This window comes from Crocodylus siamensis, chromosome 4 (assembly GCF_052110815.1).
Source record: "Crocodylus siamensis isolate JL-2025a chromosome 4, ASM5211081v1, whole genome shotgun sequence".
NCBI classification, from domain to species: domain Eukaryota; kingdom Metazoa; phylum Chordata; order Crocodylia; family Crocodylidae; genus Crocodylus; species Crocodylus siamensis.
Window position 1 is genome coordinate 122,965,232 of NC_143398.1, and position 26,230 is coordinate 122,991,461.

Sequence of the window (26,230 nt, forward strand, 5' to 3'; positions counted from 1 at the left end):
GGGGCAGGTGCTGCCCAGCAAAGGGGGCATGGGACAGAGGCATGGCTTATGGAGTGGGGGCAGCTCCTGCTGTTGCTTGCACTCTGGGAGGGCAGGAGTGGGGGTGGGGGGTGCCCTTGCATCTGCCCAGCATGAGGTGGGCTACAGTTGCAGGGTAGAGCTGACACTGGTGCTGAGTGGGGCTCTTCTCGCCGGGGGCTGGGCTCGGAGCAGGCTCCAGCGGTGCTGGGAGGAGGCTGTAGCCACCCCAAGTTTGACCACAGCTCTGCTCCCAGCCCCATGCCACTGCTCAGCCTAGCCACAGCTTTTCCCAGTGCTTGGGTGGAGGCACGGGGCATCCATCTTGGGCTGCGCCAGGCGGGCAGCAGTGCGGGGCTGGGAGTGGAGCTACGGCAAAATTTGGGATGGCTGCAGCCTCCTCCCAGCACTGCTGGAGCCTGCTCTGAGCCCAGCCCCCAGCGAGAAGAGCCGTTGTAGCGCCGGGTCCAGGTCCACCCCGCAGCTGCTGCCTGCCCCACGCTGCAGGCCCTCACCCTCCCCTGCCATCCTGGGGTGCAAACAGTGGCAGGAGCTGCCCTCCCCTTTTAACTTACCAGATAGAGGCAGCTCTCCACACTGCCAGCTCTGCTCCTTGCTGTGCTGTGGCTGTGTGCAGTATGGGCGTTTATGGGCCAACTTATTGGCCTCATCAGACCGATATCCAATATAGACAATTTTATTTATATCAGTACTGATCTGATATCAGAACAATGTATTGGTACACCTCCAATGTACATCTATCTATGCATCTGATTCAGAGAGAGTTGCAAAATGGTGGAGGGGACTTAGTAGGTGACACTGGCAAAACAGAATGCCAGTTTTCTGGACCCCTGAAGCAGCATTCAGGCTGAAAGCCAGGGTTCTGTGGGCTAGATCTGGCCAGTGGGCTGGAGGTTGAATACCATCGTTGTAAATTAAAGAGTAGAAGATTGCAGTAGTTCAGGAATGAGATGACTAAGACCTAGGGAATTTAGAAGAGAATTGCAAGGGATAAGCAGGAGAGGCCTGAGGATCTAGCAGTAGCTTTGAGGTGTAGAACTAACTGAGAAAAGGAGTTGCAGGTGGTACTGAGTTCATTGCTTTTGCATATGTTAAAAGGTGGTATAATTACTTGTTATAATGGGGAAAGGAGTGGGTTGGAAGCTTTGGGGAAGGTGCCTTTGCTGTGTTGAATTTGAGTGAGCAGTTGGACATCAGGTAAGGAATATCAGGCTGAGCAGAGAAGCAGTGGCTAAAGAGAGAGGTAAGATTGAGAATTACCGTTGTAAATATGGTGCATTTTGTTAGAGAGATGAAACAGAACCCTGGACAGCACACAGAAAAGATGAGAGGTGTAGTATCAGACAGATATAACATTGTGAAATCTTAGGATTATTTTCTCCTGCAAGTATAGCAAAATTTGCCCACGTATGCCAATACCATCTTCTTTTAAGGACAAATAAAAGAACTCTTTTAAACTCATTAAATATATCAGAGTTAACAAGGCAATTAAAGTCAACCAATTTGAGCTAAAAAAATGGGTAAGACTGGTATATCAAGTTTCAGGTCAGTGTGTGTGTGTGTGTGTGTGTGTGTGTGTGTGTGTGTGTGTGTGTGTATATATATATATAAAAAAATACCTGAAAGCAGCTGATGTTTTACATGTGAAGATGTTTTAAACCATAGAATTACAAAACTAAATCTTTATAAATTGGTGGAAATATATAGGATATTAACTTAATTTGCAGTACTGGAATGTTTACAAATAGTCTTTCCATGTGGAGGGAAACCTCATTAAATTTCATTTTTGGATACTCCAAAGAATTTGGATGCTTTGAAGGTATTGTCACTCCCCAGCTGAAAGGATAGGTTTTTGTATTCTTTATAATATGAATAATTCAGAATATGGCTACTTTGAAATTCAAAGCATTTTCTAATCTGTTAGATAAGGAAAACCTTCTTTAAGAATGTTACCTTATCATTAAATTGTTGCCAGGAGCAGGATGTGCTCATGGTAATGGATTGTGAAGTTAATTAAATGTAGCCTGCAGTGAGCATGCCTGTAGAATACTTGGCACAGGGCCAAGACTCATAGTGGGCAAATATGCTGGTGGGAACCTGCCACAATACTAGGTTAGTGCAGTCCATCTGAATAAGACATGGTGTCAATTGCACTCTCTGCTCATCAGAGCCAACTCTTTCTCAAGTCCTAGTGAACCACTAAATCAAATTCATTTCACCTTCCTTACTCCAGCAATTGAGCTCCTTCCCATTTCCAATGCTTCCTATTTCTTCACTAGCCTTAAATGTCTGGCAAATGTCACTACATGTCTGTGTTGCCCCCCTCTGTCAGAACTTTGCACGTGACTGGTGTGGCCCTCCCCTCCATGGGGTGGAGCCAGACTAGGAGGCCCTTCATCTCATCTGCATATAGATTTTTGGAGGGTCCCAGGACTCATGACAAGAATGACCAATTATAGTCATGAGTGGGGAGTTAATTAGCACACATATCCTTTGTGGTGGGTATGTGGAGCACACATACAAACTGAAGAGTGCTGTGCTGTGGGGTCACCATAGCTTGAAATGCTGTTGACTGATGGAGCCCAGCCCCATGAACTATATCAGTGGTTTTCAACTATATCTAAAGAGTCTGCAAAAGATGACTATGATCAATCAAAAGTATGTGAATACCCACACATACAATTCAAAGAGGTATGTACCTTCATTTGAAATTTTTTAGGGGTCCACTAATGAAAAAAGATTGAAAACCACTAATCTATATTATAAATTATGATCCTTTTGGCTTTGGACTTAATATCATGCATAGTTTGTATGGTGTATAAACAGGTGCAGAAGTGCTGCTTAAAAGTGTGTTTATGAAGTACCTGTGCTGAAAGTAGCAGTAGTTTACAAAAGGATGAAATGCATTAGTTCTGGGTGAACAAAGTCTCTTTGCAAATTACTATGCATATATTCAAAGTCCAGTGGGTATATTTATTTCAAAGTCAGTGTTTTCTGGTCCCCAGCCTTTCAGTTAATGTGTTTTTCCTGTAACCATGCTTGCCCCATGTCTATATTTTCTGGAATTGTCAATTGTAGAGATAGATAAGTACCAACTAAAAATGGAATTCTTATTCTGCTGGTTTCTCTGCTATTTCATTACTCTGGTAATAAAATATAAAGATAATCATTTAAGAGTAATGTTATTTGATTCTCTCTTGATTCTCTCAAGAACACTATATTCAGCAAAAACAGGTTACTGATAAATTGTTTTTCTCCAATATGATAATTAAGAATTCTGGTAAATATTGGAACACAAAAAGGCTGTCAATATCAACAGTGAAGACTTTTCCCTGACTTACAGTTTTATCTATTGTTATGTTAAACTGGAAAAAATGCTAGAGGCAATGTTGTAAAGGCACCTTGCTTAAAGATGGCCTATTACAGAGCTTAAATTAAATTATAAATTGAGGAGATTATGATTGGTTTAAGGGTCATGCCCAGAGAGTGGTGGTGGCTGGATCAGTATCAACCTGGGAAGTTGTGGGCAGTGTGGTCCCCCAAGGCTTGGTCCTTGGACCTGTTCTGTTCAATGGCTTCATCAGTGACTTGGATGAAGGCATGGAGAGCACTCTGTCCAGATTCACAGATGACATGAAATTACGGGGTAAAGTAAACACATTTGTAGGAAGGGATCGAATCCAGGCAGACTTGGACTGGTTGGAAAACTGAGCACAAAAGAATAGGATACAGTTTAACAAAGACAAGTGCAAAGTTCTGCATTTGGGAGAAGGAATCACCCACACGCCTATAGGCTGGGGAGGACCTTCTCAGCGTCACAGTGGCAGAAAGGGATCTCGGAGTCATAGTTGACTTCAAGATGAATATGAGTCGTCAATGTGACGAAGTAATCAGTAAAGCTAACCTCACTCTATCATGCATTAGCAGGTACGCCACGAACAGGTCTAGGAAGGTGATGCTTCCCCTCTATGTAGCATTGGTCAGGCCACAGTTGGAGTACTGCGTCCAATTCTGGGCGCTGCACTTCAAGAGAGACATGGATAACCTTGAGAGGGTTCAGAGGAGGACCACTCTTATCGTTAGGGGCCTGCAGGTTAGGCCCTATAAGGAGAGACTGAGGGACCTAGATCTCTTTAGCCTTTGCAAGAGAAGGCTGAGAGGGGATCTTCTGGCGATCTACAGATTAATCAAGGGGGAGGAGGGCAGCAAGGAACAGGAGATGCTGTGTTTACCAGGGCACCCCTTGGAATAACTGGGAATAACAGCCCTAAACTGACAGAGAGCAGATTTAGATTGGACATCAGGAAGAACTTCTTTACAATAAGGGTTGCCAAAATTTGGAATGGTCTTCCAAGGGAGGTGGTGCTCAGCCCTACCTTGGGGGCCTTTAAAAGGAGATTGTACAAGCACCTGGCTGGGGTTATATGACCCCAGCGCTCTTTCCTGCCCAGGGCAGGCGGTTGGACTCGATGATCTACTGAGGTCCCTTCCAAACCTGACAGCTATGAAACTACGAGAGAGACTACATACATGGAGAAGGGAAGAAACAACCAAATACTAACTATTATAATAGAGACAGAAGGAAACTAAGCAAAGCATAGTTTTAGAGATATGTAGAATCAGTCACTTGCTGAAAAATGTTAATTGAATAAAGGGGCTATTTAAACCCAATGGAAAGAGATTTTGAATGTGTGTGAACTATATATATTAAATGTAAGCAAATTGTATGCAATTGGTTTCAGATACATAAATAAAAGTCTACTTTATCACTTAATATACAAATTATTCTTCTACTCTTATTTTTAATTGAATGACTGCTTGCATTTTTAGGTAAAATTTGGAAATACCACGTTTAAAACGGATGTGTATCCCAAGTCTCTTAATCCCCAGTGGAACTCTGAATGGTTTAAATTTGAGGTAACAAAGTTTTATAAATTATCATTTGTATCTCTGTCAATATCTGATTTGAAAAGCTTTATAATTAAGTATTTATATTTGAAAAGAAAAAATATATTTTGGAGAGTGAAAGCATTGTCAGAAGAATTTATAGACTTTATCTGAAGAAATTGACAAGTTAGCCTCCATATCACTTAACTTGTGTTAACACATATAGAAATCATAAGTTTGCATTGCTAGGTCCATGAATTTGGTCCAGCTGAGCTGAAATATGCAGTGCAATGGTAGAAAAGGGTGAAGTATAAATCAGAAATACAAATCTTTAGTTTTTAGCAAATAGGCTTTCAAGCATCAACATAGCTGAATTAAAATTAGACTTTGTATTAATTAGACTAAGTAAATTAGTCTTTGAAATATGTTAGCTTTACTAAATTTATAGAGTTATTGGCTGCTTTCACTATTTTATGTACTTCTTAATCAGGCACTGGTAGGAGTGCAACGATTATAGATTTTTGGGGCCAATACTGATACCTGATTTTTAAGGAGGCATATTGGCCGATGCCGACCCAATTTCCAAAATAGCGTGGAGAGCTGCCTCCAGCTGGTAAGTCCTTTGTGGTGGAGAGGGAGGGGGGCAAATCAACCCCTCCCCACAGTGAAGGAGGGGGCAGGAGCAGGCGCTGCTCATCTAGGGTGGGACATGGGACAGAGGTGTGGGGGGGGAGGGGGCATGTGCCCCCCGATCTGCACGGAGTGGATGGGCTGCAACTGTGGGCTGGAGCCGGGCTCTTCTTGCCAGAGGCTGGGCTTGTGGCAGGGACTACGGAGAGGGCTGCAGCCACCCCGAATTTCACTCCCGCCGCCACCACATGCCCAACACAGCCTGGCTCTTCCAAGCTCAACCCCTGCCCCTCCCCCCCCATGCGCCAGGAAGACCCAGGGCTGCGCCAGGTGCACAGTGGCACTGGGGGAAAGTTGCCCCCCGATGCACCGCACCTCTGTCCCGTGTTGGGGGAGGGGGGCGTTGAGTCGGGAAGAGCGGGGGCTGCACCAGGCATGCAGCAGCAGTACTGGAAGGGATCTACAGTGAAATTTTGGGTAGCTGCAGCCCCCACTTCAAGCTCATCCCCCGGCAAAAAGAGCCCGGCTGCAGCTGCAGCCTGCCTGCTCACCCCATGCAGATCCGGGGGGGGACGGGCATCCCTCCGGGGGTGCAAGCAAGCAACGGTGGGAGCCACCCCCCACCCTGACAAGCCACACTTCCATACCATACCCCAACCCAGCTGGACAGTGCCTACCCCTGCCCCCTTCCTCACTGTGGGGAAGGGTTGATCTGCCCCCCACCCCCTGCACCCCTTCCTTCCCTCGCTCCTCCTCTTCCACCACAATGGACTTACCAGCTGGAAGCAGCTCTCCAAACTGCCGGGTTGTGCTCCTTGCTTCCTGAGTGCACACACTATCATTTATTGGCCAAATTATTGGCCTCATTGGGCTGATTTCTGATACAGCCAATTTTCTTTATATCAGAGTGATGTATCGGTGCACCTCTAGGCACTGCTATTTAAAAGCAGGGTCAGACTTTGATATCTGTTTCCAATAGAGTTTTCAGCCTCCTCAGCTTTTGTTGTCCTCACAAGATGTGGACATTCATCATATTTCCACCAGTGCCCATCACATTGCAGGATCTAATTAGCTGACATTAAGATGAATATAGCTGCATCATAGTTGTCCTTTGATAGTCTCCTCAAATAAATCAGTTATATGATGAATTCTTGTTTCCTCATGCCAAAAGGAGGGAAATATTATAGGTGATTGGCATAGGCTACAGTGGTATTTTACTGCTTAAAAAAAGAATGGCTTGTCCCAAGCCTAGCCAAGGGGCTAGCTTGTCATGGCTGAAGGAGTTTTACTATGTCAATATTATGTATTTTGTCATAAGATGATGCCACAGTGGAAATACCTCTTTGTTCTATGTACAAATAGTGATATAATGCCTGATAATATTCTAAATGTATTTTAAAGCAATTATAAAACAAAATTGGTTGGATTAAAGAATTTATTTCAGACTGATTGCTAGGAAGCAAAGCTGTATGATAGAAAGTTTATTTTTTTCTTCTCTTTTTTGGGGAGAAGAGTTGGCTTAGCTTTGGGGAGTGGAGCAAAGTTTTGCATGAGCAAAGTTTTTGGCTAACAATAAAAAAAAAAATTAAAAAAATATTTTGCATGGAAGAGTATATTTGAGACCAAAGAAAACAAAACAGTATTGGGGAAAACATGGGAGTTCTATATTTCAGAGAATGGAATAACACTAACTACTTTAGACATCATAAATATGTGCTTGTATGCATTGTTTGGTCTGTTCATGAAATTCTGGAAATACTACTTGTTTGTCATGTTGCACTCGGTAGAACTGGTTCATGTGTTGTTAAGTATATAACTGCAGTATTGTGACAAAAATCACCTAATTGACTAGAAGAACATACTGTTAGCAAGAAGGAAATGTGTATTTGAATTTATTCTTCAAGGGTTGTGGTTACCTGCATAAAAAAGGCCTTTCCTGGGCCATTTGAAAAGGCAAAATTGCTATGTAAAACTGGAGCAGCAGTGAGCATTTTATATCTCGAGTATTGTGTAATACACTTGTATTTGAATGCAGGAAAGTCGTTTTTTTTTTTTTGAGGTGGGTGAGCTATGTAAAGAATAGGAAAAAAATAAAAATGCAGTTTAAAATGTGTGAAATTCATGCAACCTTTCTGTTTTCTTATATCCCACTGAAAATACTGGGGTCTCTCTTTTTTTTTTTTAACATGGTCATTTTGGGGAGTAGAGAACTTAGGAGCATATATATGCAAGAAATTGTAGTCACAAAGCTTGTCTGTATATTGCTTTGTGTAATTAAACACTCTCTCTTTGAAATTGCTTTCTTTATTAATTTAAATACAGACGTTTCATGTCAACATGTATTTCTAGGTAGATGATGAAGAACTACAAGATGAGCCCCTGCAGATCACAGTTCTTGATCATGACACTTACAGTGCCAATGATGCCATTGGCAAGGTGTACATAGATATTGATCCTTTGCTGTACAGTGAGGCAGCTACAGTTATTTCAGGATGGTTTCCAATTTACGATACCATACATGGTAAGTCTTGCTAATTTTTTTGTAAATAAAATTGTTTGACTTATTTCACTCTTCAAAAAAAATCCTCTTCATCTTAAAGCTTTTTACTACTGTCACTTTACTACTAAAGATACTATTTTTGACAGTTTAAAGCACAGGTACCATTAAGTTTTTATGGTGTGGTAAGTAAAAATGCTATGTTAAAATTAGTGCTAAATCATGTTTTGGGATACTGACTCTTTTTTTCTTTGGGATAATATAGCAATCATTAGGTACCAGTGAGCTGTCTCAAATCATATTGTACAGGTCCCTCTGCATGTTACAGGTATTGTGCAGTTAACTGGCTAATGTGCACAATTACCCAGAGGCCAGTTACACATGCAAAGCAGCTGTCAAATAAAAAGCTTCAACCATCTATAAAATTAGGCCTTGAAAATGTGTACTAACTTGATACCTGGTTGCTATTGAACTTTAATTTGCACATGTAGCAGCTGGAACTGGGAGCCCTGTCAGCTGACAAGGCTCTCAGCCACAGGGGTGCACCATGCACAGCATAAAACACCTGGGCCCTGTGGATTGCAGTTGCCACAATCCCTAGTGCTTGGGGGTGCAAGAAACTCCTGGGGCTGAAATATCACTACAGTTTTTTGCTGATGCAGGGGAAACCTGACATCAGGCTCCCCCTGCACCAGCAATAAGGTATGATGGGATCCAATGTGTGATCCCACAACCATGCCTCCTGTCATCTATGTGTGACATGGGAGGAGGCACAATTATGTGAATTGCACATTAGATCTCATCACACATTAGATCCCACTGTGCTTTTACCTGTGAAATTTCAGATAGGTGGGGGAAAAGACCCTTCATAAAGACATTTTAAATTATTTTTTTCAGAGTAATTACATTTCAAACAAATACCACTTCAGGCTAACTTTTTTTGCTGAAAGCAGAGTTTTTTATATGCTTTTTTGGTATTTTTGATCAAACCTTGTTTGGAGTATAGGAGAAAATGAAGTAACACAGGATGATATTCTTTCTTCCTACAAAGTCTTTCCGATATGGGATTTGTTCAGAATATTTTAGAATTGAGATAAAACTCCTATTAAATTTAGTTTTGTCATTGTTAATGGAGTTGAGATTTATCCTCAAGAACATTATGTAATAATTTATACATAGCTGCAGAATATTTTGTGAGTCCTCCTTTTACTATGTTAAGTTTTGTTGACATGATGGTTCATCCCAACTTGTTATATGAGATGTATATTACTGCATTGGTATAACTGATGTACAAGTCTGATTTGTTTTACTTTTTAATGTAAAATCAATTAAGCACTTGATCAGTAGTGGTAGAGAGATTATGTATGAAAAACTTAAGTGTTTAGGGATTGGTCATTTAAATATATGAAGAAAACTTCTTTTGCTTATGTAGGTTCTTTTATGTTCAACATTTTGTACAAACATTAACTCTCATTTACACTCTGATAAGCGTGCCTTAACTAGAATGAAAGTAAGTAATTCTGTGTTCTAGAGAAGTTATTTGGGGAGAAGAATTAAACATAGAGTTTGAAAATATCTTAACAGATATGCATGTTTTTGGAATCTTTCGGGGAAAGAATATATGGATTGCTAAAGGAAAATAAAACTATATAATTTTGTTTTTTAAGTTTTTCTTTCTGATAATAATGCTTACTCTCCATATTTTATTATTGACAGGTATCCGTGGGGAGATCAATGTGGTGGTAAAAGTAGACCTCTTCAATGATTTAAACCGATTTAGGCAGTCATCCTGTGGAGTCAAATTTTTTTGCAGTGAGTAAAAAACATTTTTTTGCTATGTGATATGTTTTTTGTTTGGTTATTTTGCATTTTTTAATGTGGAAAAACTGGACACATGCTAAGTAGTCCTGAAATGAACTATGACTTTGAGATAATGGTATTGATTTGTAGCTAATAATAGAATAAATTGTCTCATTGCTTATGGCTTCTTTGGGGATAACTTCCTCAGGGAAGAGACTACAAATTGCATTTTTTTCCTCCATCAGTCAGAAAAAGTATGTGATTTTTTTGATGAATGCTGACTCACTTTTGTGAAACACATCTTATATCCACAGGTTCAGCTGTGGGGGAATTATCCAAAAATGAGACCACATATGTGTAAATAAACTGATCTAGGGTCTGATCAAAATCTTATTAAAATAAGTACATTTTTATATTCTTATCATTAATGGTCTTCGCATCAGGCTCTTCTTTGATCCATTGCCTAAATCCCAATTCAGCAAAACTTAAGTTCATCAATAAAGCTTTACATGCTTTACTTATGTGAGACTTGACAGGCAAGTGCAACATGTACTAAATGGCGCAGTTAAAAGTCAAATAATCCTTGATACAAATATATGTGGTATGCCAAAACTAGAGAAAGTGTAGTCTTTGAACTGGTCTTTCTTGTATGTTGTCCTTTTCACAGATGATTTTCTGTCCTTCCAGCTTCCTCCGTAAGCAGAACTTAAGGATCTAATCTGAATTTATTGAAGTCAGTGGGATAGCTTGGAACATCATTTTAATTTTGGGTGTATGAGTATCTGTGACAAATTGCTTCCTTCATTAAGCAACCACTTTAAAGTACCTCAGAGTAATGAAGTTAACTGATTTATTTTTGATTATTTAAGACGCATACGTGCACAACCAAGCCCGCATTGCGCGTGTGTGTGTTTGTATGCATGTGCGCATACATGACAGTATTTTTGCACACTTGCTTTATGTGAAAAATAGCTTATAGTGGGTTGTTGTTTAGCTTTTAATTTCCCTTCTATTAATTGTCCCTATAAAAAACACTGTAAGTAATAAACAAGCATATATATAAACAACAAGAGAGTTAACTCAAAACCTACCTCTGACCTGGAGAGAGCAAACCTGGCTCTGTGCTGTCTCCTCGACACCACAACCTGCCATCTCTCCCCGCAACTCTTCCATGGGAGCTTTAAACTTCCTCTGGTGCTAAGCAGTCATCCTTGTCAGCTGGCCCCATACCCCTGAGCAGGCAGGCTATTACTTATTAACTGCAGCTAGGCTCCCACCCATGGGCCGTGTACGTGGTTACATAGTCACAGGAGGGTGTATAATAAAAAAAGGTGTCTGATAGATATGCTATGCAACTGGCAGCAGTGTCAGGTAGGAATACATGCAATGTATGATAGTATCTGCTGCTGCTGTTTAACGTATACAGTTTTATTATTATTATTAATAATTAAAGGGAATGTATATATTTCAGCATTAATTTTGGGATACAGTAGAATCTGGATGGTTTATATTTGGATGACTTGCAATCAACTTAATTTTGGGCACCAATAAAATAGCTATTTCTTGATCTTTTAATTATTTTGCTGGAAAGATAATTACTCATTTGTTTCCTGGGCATCTTTTTAACTACTAGACTTATCTCTCTCTTGCTTTCTTTTTCGTAACAGCTACCTCTATTCCTAAGTGTTATAGAGCAGTAGTAATTCATGGATTTGTGGAAGAGCTGGTGGTTAATGAAGACCCAGAATATCAATGGATAGACCGAATCCGTACACCAAGAGCATCAAATGAAGCTAGACAGAGACTTATTTCCCTAATGTCAGGTAGCAATACATTCAGTGTATGATGGTAACTGCTTCTGCTCTTCAAAGTATACAGTTTTATTATTGTTATTAATTAAAGAGGGTGTATGTATTTCAGCATGTATTAATATAAACTATCCAGTAGAACCTGGATATTTTATACTTGAATAACTTTCAATCAGCTTAATTTGCACTATGAGAAATAAGACTGTTGCTTTCAGTTCTCAGGACATATCCATTTGATTATTCCCAAGAAGTGGCTATACGCTTCTTGAATCAGTGGGTCAATATGTGATTCAAACTTGCAAGTCAAGGATGAGCCTAGCACTGTATATTGTGGCCTGCATAAGTTTGAAAGCAATAGTTATGCTGGCCAGTAGGGCTGCATGAAGCTTTGGTCCCTGATTTGATTCGGCAGGGATTTGAGCCGATTTGGTGGCCAAATCTCTGAATCGAATCAGTGGACCCTTTCATTTTTCTAAATCAAATTGTCAAATTGGAACCCTCTGAATTGATTTGGAAAGACTTGGTGATTCGGCCATAGACGCAGCTTTAAATGGTTTTTTTTTTTTTTTACATATCTCTAGGTAGCAGGCAGGTTGTGAATACTGTGATGCTGGGGAACATGGAAAGTCCCATAGGGGCACAGGGGGCTCCCCAGTGCACTTGGCAGTAGACCTGGAAGTGGACTAGAACCAGCAGCACTTCCGGGTCTGCCAGGGAGCGAGCTGAGGTGCCCACCAGCACTCCCCCCCCCCCCCCCCAGTTTGGCGACTGGTGCCTCCAGGGTCTGGAGCAGGGTGCATGGGGGCCCCCCAGTGTGCTCCCAGGCAGACCTGGAAGTGGGCTTACAAGTACTTCAGGTCTGCTTTCGGGTTTGCCACTGAGTATGTGGAGGGCCCTCCCCACCCCACGTTCCTGTGGGACTTTCCATCTGTCCCAGCATCTCAACATTCATGAGCTGCACTAGTACCTTGAGGTGTGTAGAAAAAACGTTTAAATAGCTGAATCATTCTGAATCTCTCTGAATCAATTCGGAGGTTTCCAGTTTGATTTGGAGAGATTAAAGTGTCGTCTGATCCGATTCGGAAATTCGGCCACCAAATTATGCTGAATCTCTGCTAAATCAAATCGGGGACTGAAGCTTCGCACACCTCTACTGGCCAGTAACTCCATCTCCTCATCGCAGTGCACCCTTAGTAATAGAAGATGGTGTGCAATTCCCATTATTATACTCTGCTTTTCCAAGCAGCACAAGCACTTCAGCTGTTCCACAGTTTGATATGCCTGAAATAAATTAGTAATCTAATAGTCCTCTTCCTTTACACTTGTAGTTTCCTCTCTCTCTGATTTGGTGGATTCTTTTTAATTTTAAGTGTAGTCCAGAACACACAATGTTGTTACAGTATGAGTGGGCAAGCAGGCCCAGCTCCCCTCTTTCTCTTCTTCCCCCACCTTCCTCTGTACTCTCTACTTTCTTCCAGCAGCATAGAAGTGCGAGGGAGTGAGGGTCACTCTGGAAAATGTAGTTTCTGCTGCTGATGGAAGGGGTAGTAATGCAGGGAGGGGGATGTCATCTCCTCTTCTTGACCACCAAAACCAGTGGGTTTTTTTGGCTGCTTGACATACATGTCATTGACAGCAAGAAAAAGGGGCAACATCTCCCACAGGAACAGAAAATCTCTTGTGGCTGGTCCACCGCTGAGCACTGAAACTGCTGCTCTGCAGTTCCTGCTGCCTTCTAGAGCCAAAGTTACAGCTGCTGCAGGGGAGTGGGAGAGAGAAGGTTGGGAACAAGTGACTGCATAGGACACAATACTTGCTGTTTAGACCTTTTACTGGAACTTGCCATTTCATATATATACCCGTATTTGGCTTGTAAAACCTCAGTTTTGCAAGAGCTAAGGATCTAGTATTGTGAAATATCCAGGTTCTATTATACTTGGACTACTTATGGTGTTAAGGAGTAGCTAGAAATTTCAAGGTATCATCTTGATCATTCCCCTCCTATGAAAAAAAAAAATACAGAAAACATTTAAAAAAAATGTAGCAGCATTGCAGTTAGCATTGGCTGGAAAAGGTTCATAAAGTAACAAATTCAGGATTTTTAATTGCTTTCTGACTCCTTGTTTTCCATACATTCTAAATAGAATAAGACAGTTAGAACTAATGTGATATCACTGTGCCAAACTTCTAATTAGCTGGAAGAAAGGCAAGGGGCCTTGTATCTAGTGTAATTATGCAGAGTTGCTGTTTTAATCACCCTGAAATAATTACAAATGTGAAAGGAACAAAATCCACAAAACAGCATAGGAAACATTATCTTAAATATAGTCCAGTTTATAAGTAGGATGGAAGTTAACTTGTGTTTATTTTTGTAGGTGAACTTCAAAGGAAGATTGGCTTGAAGGTACTTGAAATGAGAGGGAATGCAGTTGTTGGCTATTTACAGTGTTTTGATCTGGAGGGAGAATCTGGACTAGTTGTACGAGCTATAGGAACAGCCTGTACCTTGGATAAATTAAGTAGCACATCAGCATTCTTACCTGCATGTAATTCCCCATCCAAAGAAATGAAGGAGTAAGTATGAGTTCATAGTGTAAAATGAACAAGATTCATCTATTTTCATATTCATTCAGTTTTACATATCTGGTGTGGTTTTTTCCCAGCATTTGTTTCTACTTTATTTGTTTTTTCTTGTTAGTAACTTCATTTATATTTAGCAGTTTTGAGATGTAAACTGCTAGTTCTACAAATTATCTCATCTGATGTTGCAGTGGTAAACCTTGGTTTGAGCAGTGTCTTTCTGTATTATATCTTGTATTTCTACAGCCAGAGCATTGTGCATTCTTGGGTTGTGTTTCACCACTCTAGGTGGTAAACTTTCATTTCGTCTTATCTCTGCAAGTAACATGCTTTTTATGTTTGTAGGGGCTTTTAATAATATTTTACCTTCTGTGGGAAGTTTCCATTTAGCAGTTTTGCAGTGCATTCATATAAGGAAAGATAAGTATATTTGAGTTCAGATTAGTTTAGTTTAATGTTCAAGGGATGCAGGAACACTTGTATTTTGTGTTCCACACTCCAACCCCTCTCTCATTCTTCTCTCTCTTCCCACTGTATAAAACAAATGCCTCTGTATCGTACCTCATCCAGAAAACGGTTCATGAAGAGGAACTTGCCCTAATTCCAGTTGTCCAGTATGTCTACAGAACCATTTAATACTGTGTGAATTCAAATTTTTAACATGGATAAACAAATTACAAACATGTCAGTCTCATATTATCCTGAAGGGAACACGTTTCCAGTCTCTAAATTGCCACTGTGATGTTTAGTCATAAAATAACTCATACCATTTCTAAAATAATAATTAGATCACTGATATAGTAGGCAGCCACAATGCATCCTGTTCCCTCATCAATGAGTCTGATCACTTATACTTCAGTATTAAATAATTTAATTTTGATTTGTGAAATATACTGTCATCACAGAGCTTCTGGGCACATTAAACCACAGTCAGCTAAAAGTTATAAACAGTAGCCAACTTTTTTAGCAGCGTCTATAGATTATTAACACATGTTTGAAAAGAAGACAAAAAATAGTTAAACTGATGTATTCAGTTGTTCAAGAACTTGGAACTTGATAATTTTTAATGATTTTTTTTATATGGTCAAAATAGTGTATGAGTGGGTCTCAAGAAGAGGAGGGTTGACTCACATTTCTTGTTGTTGACCTTATTAATCAGAGTCATTAATACTAAAAAGTCAGTTATCTTAACATGTTAATGTTTAGCTGTTTCCTTATCTATTTTGATTTCATCTTGACTCCTGCATGCTAGGAATTATAACTCTTAGAGTCTGCTTAAAGCATAAGAGATCTTCGCTTACTAAAACTCCCTGAAATCATTTTAACATAACTTTGCAATCTGTTGTATGTATTGTTTTCTTTTCTTGCACGTTGGCTGCAAATTCTCTCAGGTCTCCGCTGGCTCATCCTCCAAGCCATGGATGTCGCTCGACTCACAACAGCCCAATTCACACTGCTACTGGCTCACGACTTACTCAGAACTTCTCTGTGTCTGTTCCCACTCTCATCTACACTGGTACGAGACTGCTCAGACTCAAGAGTTGGGGAGAGGCAGGCCACAGGCAGAGTGGTCGCAAAGTGCAGGCAGGCAGGCAGTGTAGGCAGGTACCACACATCTTTTCTCCCTCCTTTTCTCACTGGGAGTCCTTCTGTTATTGAAGAAGTCCTGCGGTGTTCAGCTGATGAAATTGAGGAAAGAAGAATTTCTTGGAAGAGCATGTGTGTCTGCAAAGTCTCTTCCACATAGCCATACTCTTCTTTTTCTTAACTTCACAAACTTACATAAATCAGATTTTAATATCAGATTCTATGCAGTTGGTCTTCCATGGTAAAGGAATGGGGGAACATTTCATTTTGAGTGATTGAATTTCAAATTGCTTTCAAGCTTAACCCAAATAACAAAAACATTTGAGGTTTGAAAGTCCTATGGGCAGAGTGTGTCATTTTGTGGAAGAGGCTGTGCTAGAAAACAGGTAAGAAGTCTTCACATAAGTGAATATGTTTCAATATGGTTTTACCCATAAAGGCTTTCCTCTTAGCTGTTTTTAGCTGTGGCATGCTGCTGATGCTATAGGATAAGGAAACATTTTTTCCTTCTTAAAATATATGTGTGTTTATACTTAACTATGTGTGTATTTATAAACACAAATATAGTTTGAGACCATCATCATTTTTTCTTTAATAATCTGACTTTATTTTTTTAAACCATATACTGGTATGAGTTTTTTTTCTTTTTCATACAGTTTTTTCCCTTGATTTGACATTTCATACCTTATTTGGCTTATTTGTTTCATGGCAGATAATCAGCATCTATCTGTAGAACGCTGAGTGGGTAAACAGCATTTTTTTGCCTTTGGCCTCATCCCCAGTCTCACACTTAAGGAATAATTGCTGGCCCTGCCCCAGTCCTATCCTGGTGTTCGGATCATGCTGCTGTCAGCCAGGTCCTTTGGCACAGGATTACTGAATATGTTTCCACCTTCTTCTGGCAGGATTCCCTTCAATGAAGATCCCAATCCCAATACTCATTCATCAGGACCCTCCACCCCTCTGAAAAACCAAACCTATTCCTTTTCACCTTCCAAGTCCTACAGTCGACAGTCCTCTTCTTCTGACACAGATTTGAGTTTGACACCCAAAACTGGTAAGGCGCTTCCAACCCCCCCCCCCTTTTTTTTTTTTGGTTGATTTGTGTTTCTATTTTATCTTTTCATTCAAATCCTTTCTCTTTTTTGGCATTTAAGTTATCAAAATGATGTGGAAATTGGAGACTTCAGATAACACAACTGAAGCTTTAAAAGATTTGTATAGGTCACTATCCCATGTGTTCTAAATCTGTATAATAGGCAGATTTGAGTAGCATTATATAATACAGCTATGTAAAAACTGGACCATAGCATCTCAACTGTTATAAAGAGAATTCTAACGAATTCTAATTTCTCCACTTCATATTACAAATCATGGGGGTACAGTCTTAATGTAATGTGCTGTCGGAATGAGGGATGAAACTTAATTAACAGTATCTGACCCTCCAAGTCTAATTTCCTATGTTGAAAATGTATCTCTATCTGCATTTCTGTTTAGTTTCTACCTGTCTTTACAAATTTTATTTTAGAAATAGTGCCTGATGTTGACTAAACCTGGCTGTATTAATCAAGTATGTTCTCATGTAACTTCTTAAAAAGTAGTTTTTAACTCCTTTAGATCATTTTAAGCTTTTAAATGAACGTTCCCCCCCAACAATTTCATTTTTTTTTTAATTTATTTTTCTTTACCTGGTTTCTTATGGAATGCAACAAAAATGTCTTGTTTACTCTTAGGGATCTATTTTGTAGCCGTGTTGGTCTGAGACAAAGAGAAATACAAAACTCTAAAACTCTTGGTTCAGAGGTAATACTTTTTATTAGACCTACTAAAAGTAGCAAAAAAATATGTTCTTTGCAAGCATTTGGGCTCATACACCCTTATCCAGGCTGAGGAGAAATCAAAGATTGTAGAAGTCCTCTTAGGTAGAAAATAAGCTCTATTTTGCACAGGAGACGTTGAGGCTGAACATATATCCTTGGTCTGTGAGAGTCCTTTTGGTTGAATTGCCCTTTGTAAATTCAGTATGATCTCTGAAAGTAAAGTTCTGTCTTCTCCCTTAACTTGCTAATTGCTTTGCTATACCAGAACAAAACGTGTAAAACTGCGGGTACTTTTTTTAATGGTGTTTCTAACCATGATTAACCATCCTGCCCCCACCCTTAGTAATAATTGAATCTCTGAACACTCCTACCTTTTTAATAATGAGAACTTTACAGTATGTTAAATTTTTTTACACTAATAATTTGCACTTGACAGTGTCTTTCTAGGGTATTGAAAATCACACAATTTTAGACAAGACCCACTCAAGCAGAGGGTTATAGATTAAAAAATTGGTAAAATCTTCAATGTGTTCCAAATTTTTAGTAAAAAAAAAAGTATTCAAGTAAGGAGCTTTTTTTAAGTTGTATTTCTCTATTTTTTATTTCTGTTTACCTTTTTAGCTGTTTCTTATCCTTTGAGGAGTGATTGTGAATATCTAAGGTGACCACTTATGTTTCAAAGGATTACTAACATATGGACTACTGCTTTAGAGCAATATTATTTCACAAATTCAGATATTTATATTATTGAAAGTCTCATAACTATTTGAAAAACAATCTAATCAAATTCTCCTGATACAGAACATGTGATATCAAGATATACTTTAATAAACAGGTCAGGTGGTCATCTTAGTAGAACCACACATCTGCAAGGCAGAATGAATAACAGCATGCACAAGTTTGTAAAGCTTCTGCAGCAGTAACGTTGGATCACAAAGCTGCAGTGTGATCTTGGTAGATGGACCCTATCTATCTGCATTCAATCTCATTGATATCACTGGGGCTTTGCACATTGAACTGATTGCAGGATTGGGGCCTTTCAGAGAGAGGAATTTTCCAGTATGTAGAGGAAGCAGAGCCACCCTCTTCAATTACAACTTTTGATTTTTCAATTTAAACTAAAAGCAGTCTTTGTTTAGTTGTATCAGGTAGTCGCTATCTTCTAGCGGTATGTTCTCTCTATTGCTGAATCATGTCTTAATATAGGGACAGTTGTTTGTCACAACTAAAGATGTACATAAATAAAGATATATTTATATATTAACCCTTAAGGTATCAACGTTTGATTCACATTGGTGTTTTATGACTTTATTCAGCTATAATACATTTTTTTCCTGGAAGTAATGATAATAAGAACTCAGGCAAAATTAATTCAAGGATGCACTTTAAATATCTTAGTCTTGATAAGAAAAGAATATAATTAAATTATATTAATTCTGGCACTGGTTCCTACAGATTGCAGCATTGAAATTTACTCTGCAGTCACTCTTAACATTATCTTAGAGGTCTCTTTATGCATCTAAGACCCCTGGCAGACTTTACATTTAAAATATGATTAATATATTAATTGAGCACTACATTTTAACATACTGCACATTCAAACAGTTTATCAGTGGATAACAAGGCACAAAAACCCAGTGTCTAAGATGTTACTTGTTAAATGTATAGCATCTTTGCAGCTCATTTGTATTGTGTTTTAATTTGCATGTGTGACGTTGCACATAGGATGATAATGTTTGGCCAGGTCCTCCTGCATCCCAGGGTAGACTGCTTCCTTCCTCTCCTCCCACCTTCTGTTTCTCATTCTGAACCCAGGGTGCAGCAGCAGGAGATGTCAGAGCTCATCACTGCCTCTCCTCTCTTCCCCCAACTAGCTTTCTGCTTATTTCAGAAGCCATTTAGTACCTAGTAAGAGCCAGAGTGTAAACAAACACTCAACATGATATGCTTTACTTCCACACAGCAGGAACCTGAGAGGGGAAGGGGGTGGAAGGATTTATTCATAAAGTTGTAGGCAGGACAAGATGGGGGGAGAAGAAAAACACATAAACAAAAATATCTCATGAAGTGTCCTTGGAGAGTTTGAATCCTGCTGGTCATGGCCCCACTCCTCCTCCCCCTTGCCCTTTGCATGGGTCTCACCTGCTCTGGACAGGGTATGCAGAAGCAACTCCTTCACCAAGGAGAAGCCAGCTGATGAGCTCATAGCTCGCTTCTCATTAGCAGCACAGTGGTAGGGGAGGTGGGGGAACTGGGGGATGACAGTTGGGTAATATTGAAATTTAGAATAAACATGCTTGTTTTTATTTTTCTTCAAAAAGAAAAGTTGATTGCTATTTAGGTAAGAACAATATAACTGAGAGAGCTGAATAGTTGGCCTATTTCTTGTTTTTGCTTTTTTTTTTTTTAAAGGATTTATTAAAAGGAAACTGTGATTCATGAAACTATATTTTTGGCTGTAGCTGCCTGACTTTTGTCTAAAACAGTGTTGTATATAAAATATGGCTCTAGTCTTACATTTTTCATTTTGAATGTTGTCCTTACAGATTGTTTTGATATTACTGTATATATGTACTGTATAAATGTTTTCCATTTCCTGGGCCTTTTGCTGAATAATATTGTCTCTGTTAAAGCTATTTATACTTCTATAGAGAAGGGTGCCCAGATTCATAGCTTGTCAAAATGGAAAAACTGTGAAATTCAAGGTGCAAACTGTTCAATCTTGCTGAGGAAGGAAAATTTGATATTTTTCTATGCTTCCTCAACCATGCTGTGTTCTTCTTGCTCAGAAAAGCAGCTGCATCAGCTGATTTCTCAAATGGAAACTGTACCCGCCTTAGGCTCCTTCTACATGTTACAGCTATTGCACAATTAACTGGTTAATTGTGCAGTTGAACTGAGACAGCTACATGTACAAAATACATGTCACACCATAAAAGGGTCCAACCAACTATAAATGTAGACCTTGAAAGTGCATACTAACTTTGTAGCTGGTTGTTATCCAGCTTTAGTTTGTGCTTGTAGCAGTCTCCCCTGTAGTTGGCAGCACTGCTAGCTGACTGGACTCCCAGCCCCAAGGGTGCACCATGCCCAGCTGTGGCTGGGATTCCTGCATCTTCTGGAGACTCATAGCCTCTGCAGCACCCGGTAGCTCTAGGACTGGGCCCCATCATCTGTGGGGTGCAGCTGTGATCTCCCAACCCTGAAGGTGTTGGTGCCCCCACACAGCTGGGATATCACAGCAGCTGCAGTCTCTCAGCTGCAGGCTGCTAACCACACTTCCCATGGCTGGGAGGTTGCAGTCCAGTAGGGAGTGCGTGTGGGACACAGTCGAGGCTGTGCATCCTAGCAGTGGATAGGACTTGCAGTCCTGGCTGCATATGGTGCACAGCTGGCACTGTTGAGTCCCCTAAGTGTCAGTACAAGGGAAGCTTGGGATGGCAATCGTAGGATCCCCCTGTACCTTCAGTAAGGCACGGTAGGATCTTATACTGGATCCCACAATCGCATCTCCTGTCATTCCATGTGTGGCATGGCAGGAGGCATGGTTATGTGTATTAGATCCTATTGCACCTTTATCTATGCATGTAGGGGGGGCCTTGCATAACAAGTACAGATACCAGAATGTCATGGCCAGAATACGTAGTTATAAAGAGATTACAAACTTGGATCTGCTTATTAATCTTGCCTACATCAATTCCAAGCCAGAAAAATATTATCATTTCTTTTATTAAATAAAACACTGTAACTACAGAGTAGATTGGATAGTGTCAACCAAATTTTCTGTGGTAAAAAGTGAGAGGAATTTCTGGATGCACTGAAGAGGTTGTTTTTTTTTGTTTGGAATTGGAAAATTCCTGCTGTAATTAGTGCTGCTTCTCATGCCATTGTAAACGGACTGACAAAGTATTACATATTTTTACAAGTTAACACTTGTAAATGGAAACACTTGGGTGTGGAAGAGGAGAACTAATATATTTGTGGAGGAAATTGAGGGGATGGGAACTCCTTTTTTCTGTGGGAGTAATATATATCTATATACATTGTCATTTTTATAGCCTTAAAATTTAGAATTTTTAGGTTAAACCAGAATTTAAACTTACAGCCCCTCTGAATAGGAGAACCTCTAAGAATAGGTTGTATCAAAAAGATTTTTTTAAACATTGTTTAACGGGAAGGCTTTGTCTTAGATTTTATTGGAAATTAATTAATCTATAACTGGATAAAATTCAGTTGAGCTCAATAAAATTAAATAGTATTTAAAACAAAGTTAATTATTTCATACTCAGATTTTTGATAACATGCTTTTCCATCCACATTATGGTGTGTGCCTTTACTGTCATTTCATTTTTGTATGCCTGTAAGAGCTTTTTAATGTACTAGTATTATGTATTTGTTCATTTGAAAAAAAGGTTTGCTTTTGTTTTACCTTCATTTTTTTTTCTTCTGTTTCTTTTGTCATTCTCTGAATCTACATCTTTTCTCTCTTACTTTCTTTCACAGTACCTTCCCCACAGGGACCTAGGATGTTCCTGTTTCCCAGCTCCCCTACACTCTCTCGTGGTTCCCCACATCTTAAAAAGTCCTGTCTCCTCCTCTCGGAGTCTAGCCTTAGCCCTCTTCAGTCTAGCCATGTCAGCCCAGTTGTTCTGAGGAAAAGTGTTTCTTTCACTGAAGAGCTCCTTCTGGCTGCTTCTGGTAGGATAAATCTACAATAGCCTTTTAAAACTGATTTATAAGAAAATACAAGGAACATTATTATTAGTCAAGCAGAGGCATCTAACGCACAGGCTTCTATAACTTGTCTTTTGCTAAAATAAGCCCTGGAAATTGTTGACTACATGACTTAAAGAACAATTATTTTTTCTCCTCTAGAAACTTGTAATAACTACAGTCTTCCCCCCTCCTTCCAGTTGCATTAGTATTTGAAATAAATAGCTTACTTTGTCGTAAAGAACTCTTTCTGTTCCAAGAAGGTCTTCAATCAGTACTGGTAGCTGAACTGCCTGCTATCAGATAACTACCCAATATTTGTATTCGTTTTCAGTCCCTTCATTATAATGTCGTTCCTTTATTTTAGAAGGAATAAATATTCCCCCTTTCTCAGCAGTTCATTCCCTTTTTCTGTTTCAATTGCATCAAATGCCTAGCAATTAACTAATTGTACTCTGTTTCAATCTTACTGCACACAAACTTTCTATTTGTGCTATCTCCTTTTTCATTTCATTGACACTGCTCATCAGATTGTCCTTCTAAATTACATATTTGATATTACTGCTTTTCTACAAATAGTGTTTTGATTGTTTTGGTGTGTTTTTTTATTTTTATTTTTTTTTAAAGAATGTGTTTCATATCAGATATTTTCTTCATTCCATGTCTGTCTCTTTTTAGTATTGTATAGTCCTTTGAAAATGCTGGTTTTAGATTTGATACAAAATAACCATAAATTTTATTTTTTTTATTGGGACTATACAGATACTAATCTTTCTTTGTTTCCTTATCCAAGAACAGCTAAAAACATTTAATGTCTGATAAATAGATAATATTTTAGTCATGTTAGCATTTGCCATTTTGAAAAAGTTTGGAATAAATTTATTTTATGTTAATACATAAACATTAATGCCATTTCCATCACTACATGAGTTTGTTTAAACAAACAAAAAAATACCCCGTCCTGTTTGCATTGAAAACAATCTTCCTTGTTTTGCTTTTATTGCATTTTGCAGAAAAGAAGGGAAAGGGAAATTAGCAATGTACTGTTATATTAAAATATTCATTTCAAAATGTTGTCTTTATTCATAGCTATCTGCATTGTGGTGTGTCTTTTATATAATCTTACCCTTGATGCTTAAATTTTTAGTTTGTCCTTCATTTTTATTAGTGAGTTCATTGATATCTGAGAGAATTTTGAAAGGTATGACTCTTGATACTTATTTTCAGTTAATAATTTAGTTCCAATGTAAGCGTGTGTGGCTATCATATAAACCATCAGTGCTAGAATGCTTTCATGCATGAAATACCACCAGAAAAAATGGATTCAGCAGAACTCTGCATTTATTTAAGGAAAAATTGTGTTGTATACCTTCTTCCCTACTGTCCCTGTCCATCCATCCCCCCCTTGGGTTTTTATGAACTGTCATGTCCCCGCTCCTCACCCCCCAATGGGTTTTATGAACACGGAGTAGGAAAGGCCTTCTGACAAGCAAATAAAAGCTATTTGGCTATTCTGAATACCCAGAAGTAGTTCCTTGCTGAACTGAACAATTCAGATGAGTGAACATATCATTACATAGATTTAAATTAGAATTCAGATCTAAATTATAGTATTTTTTTCAACGTTGAATGTTAGTCAATAGAGAGATGTTTCTTATATCTTTGCCTTTACAAAGTTCTCTCTTTGGTCCCAATCCTGTAGTAACTTCATTAGGAGATGTGAACCTTTGTGGAAACTATTGGTTTCTTATGTGACGGGGGGTGGGGGGGAATATTTATACCATGTAAATGTTTTAAATTGCATGCAATTCTGATTTTGTTTTAACTGCCAATGGAAAAAGGAATGGGAAGCAGTATTGCAGAAATGTTGGCTGGTGCCACTTCATAGGGCTACTTCTAATTCGATTATCTTTGACTTGGAGGGAATCCTGAAATCTTTTTTCATTCTTTATTCATATGAACTGAAACTTTGACTAGAAAGGGACTTATGGACAAGAAAAGTATTATGGGTCAGACCCTACGTCTGTTGCAGTTGATGGCAAAAACTCCTGTGGATATCAGAAAGGAAAAAGATTTGCAGCTGTGTAAGCGTTGCAATGCCAAGCCCCTTGGACCTTATTTTAATTTCTAGTAGGCTTCTATTTTAAGCCTATTTACACTGTCAGAGTAGGATAAAAAAGGATTTAGTATCAGTGGGAGTAAGGTCCCTAGTTACTGTTTTTGATTTGGTAAAACTGGATTTTTGGTGGCTGACTATGTTAATCATTTGAAAAAAAAAAAACAACAACTCCTCAGGCTATTATGGTCTGTAACTTTTTCTATGGATGTTATTTATGTTCTAATATTCTTCAGGAATGGGCAGTGGAAGTGCTGGAAAAGAAGGGGGGCCATTTAAAGCACTATTGAGACAGCAGACCCAGTCAGCTCTGGAACAAAGGGTAAGGCATACCTAATGATATTTTGTACTTCAACCATAACTTTTATGAAGAGTAAATCATTCCTGTTAACTAATCTGTTATAAATAGTGGGCTTTGCTTCCCACATTTAAATCCACGTTAGCCCGTTTAAGTCAGTGTAATCTCTCTATAAAAATATATTGCTGACATACGGTGGGAAAAAATTGGAACAAACAATTATGACCTGTCTAAGAATTGAATGTTATAGCTTCTGTAATAGAAAATAGAGGAAACAAAATAGAATTTGCTATTAATATAACTCATTAGATTCATGATGCTGCTATCATTTTATGACTTTGGTAGCTTACAACTAAATTGAATTTTGCCTGAAGACAGATTTGATTTATTCAGAAACATCATTATTTTTAAACAAATTGATTAACAAAGAGAAATCTTGAAGATAAAAAATAGTAACGTGACTTTAAATAAAACTACATTATATGAAATATGTACTTTATTTTTTGGTTATAAACTTTTATAATAAACTCCCAGGCATTATTAAAATGACTAATAAACCATATAGAATTACATGGGAGCTTTCTACAGTGTTTGGCAATATTATCAGTTCACTTAATTTTTATTTTTTCAGTCTGAAAATTATATAGCCATTGTTAAATGCATTTTATGTTGTATTGTTAAGATGTTCCTTGCGGCCTTATTAATGCATACTGTATTTCAATTATTAAAAATATTTTATAGCTTAAAACTGTTGATGTATTTAAAAGATAGGGATTTTGAATAATTAGCTTTTTGGAAACCAGTTCTCATTTAATAAGACTTTAACAGTTGAATTGGTTACTTGAAACAATATGTGTGTATTGAAAATTAAAAGAAATATCTGCTATACCTTTGAAACATAATTTTATATGAATAGCTACTTATCTGAGTAAGTGGATGATTCTCTTCCCATTTTTTGTGTTATCTATTACTAAGGGAGGATCGCCTCATAGGTTCTGTAGAAGGCGGGTATGTTTCACAACTTTGTGTGACTGTAAGACCTTTTTCCTTTTATTGAGGGCTTTTCTGGTTTTAACAGGCATTTAAAAGCTTTTCTTTTTTATACAGTTTTGTCAAATTTCTTTGCAATCTTGTTCATGTAGGGTTTTGATTTTTTTTTTTTTTAATTTTAAGAGAATTTAGCAAACCCACATTTTGGCTTAAGTAATATTTTTGCATGGTTGTATGCTTCACTTAAATTTTTCATTGCTCATAAAATACAAGTCCATAGCTTTTGCTTCTAATGTTTTAGCTTGAAAATATAGAAACTGTTAATATGTCACCTGCATTTCGTTGTGCTAGCATGTTAGATTTTTCTTCAATTTTAGATAAATTATGACCTAATTCTCACTTTTTAAAGTTTTTAAGAATAAAGTATATTAAAATGAAAACATAAGAAAATGTTAGGTACTTCAA

The 26,230-nt window shown here is 38.5% G+C and overlaps 1 protein-coding gene across 7 annotated transcripts in view; it reads left to right on the forward strand.

Annotated features, from left to right (window-relative positions):
• C2CD5 (C2 calcium dependent domain containing 5) overlaps positions 1-26,230 on the forward strand; it is a 114,074-nt gene that overhangs the window by 2,676 nt on the left and 85,168 nt on the right. For 4 of the 7 annotated variants that reach the window (XM_090043617.1, XM_090043618.1, XM_090043619.1 and 1 more), the window contains exons 2-8: positions 4,870-4,956; positions 7,906-8,077; positions 9,770-9,865; positions 11,521-11,676; positions 14,037-14,235; positions 16,734-16,885; positions 24,714-24,799. In XM_090043617.1, the coding sequence (XP_089899743.1) occupies positions 4,870-4,956; positions 7,906-8,077; positions 9,770-9,865; positions 11,521-11,676; positions 14,037-14,235; positions 16,734-16,885; positions 24,714-24,799 (948 nt within the window). Of the gene's footprint in view, positions 1-4,869; positions 4,957-7,905; positions 8,078-9,769; positions 9,866-11,520; positions 11,677-14,036; positions 14,236-16,733; positions 16,886-22,151; positions 22,347-24,713; positions 24,800-26,230 lie in introns of all 7 variants that reach the window. The other 3 variants (XM_090043614.1, XM_090043615.1, XM_090043616.1) reach the window with 1 other exon arrangement.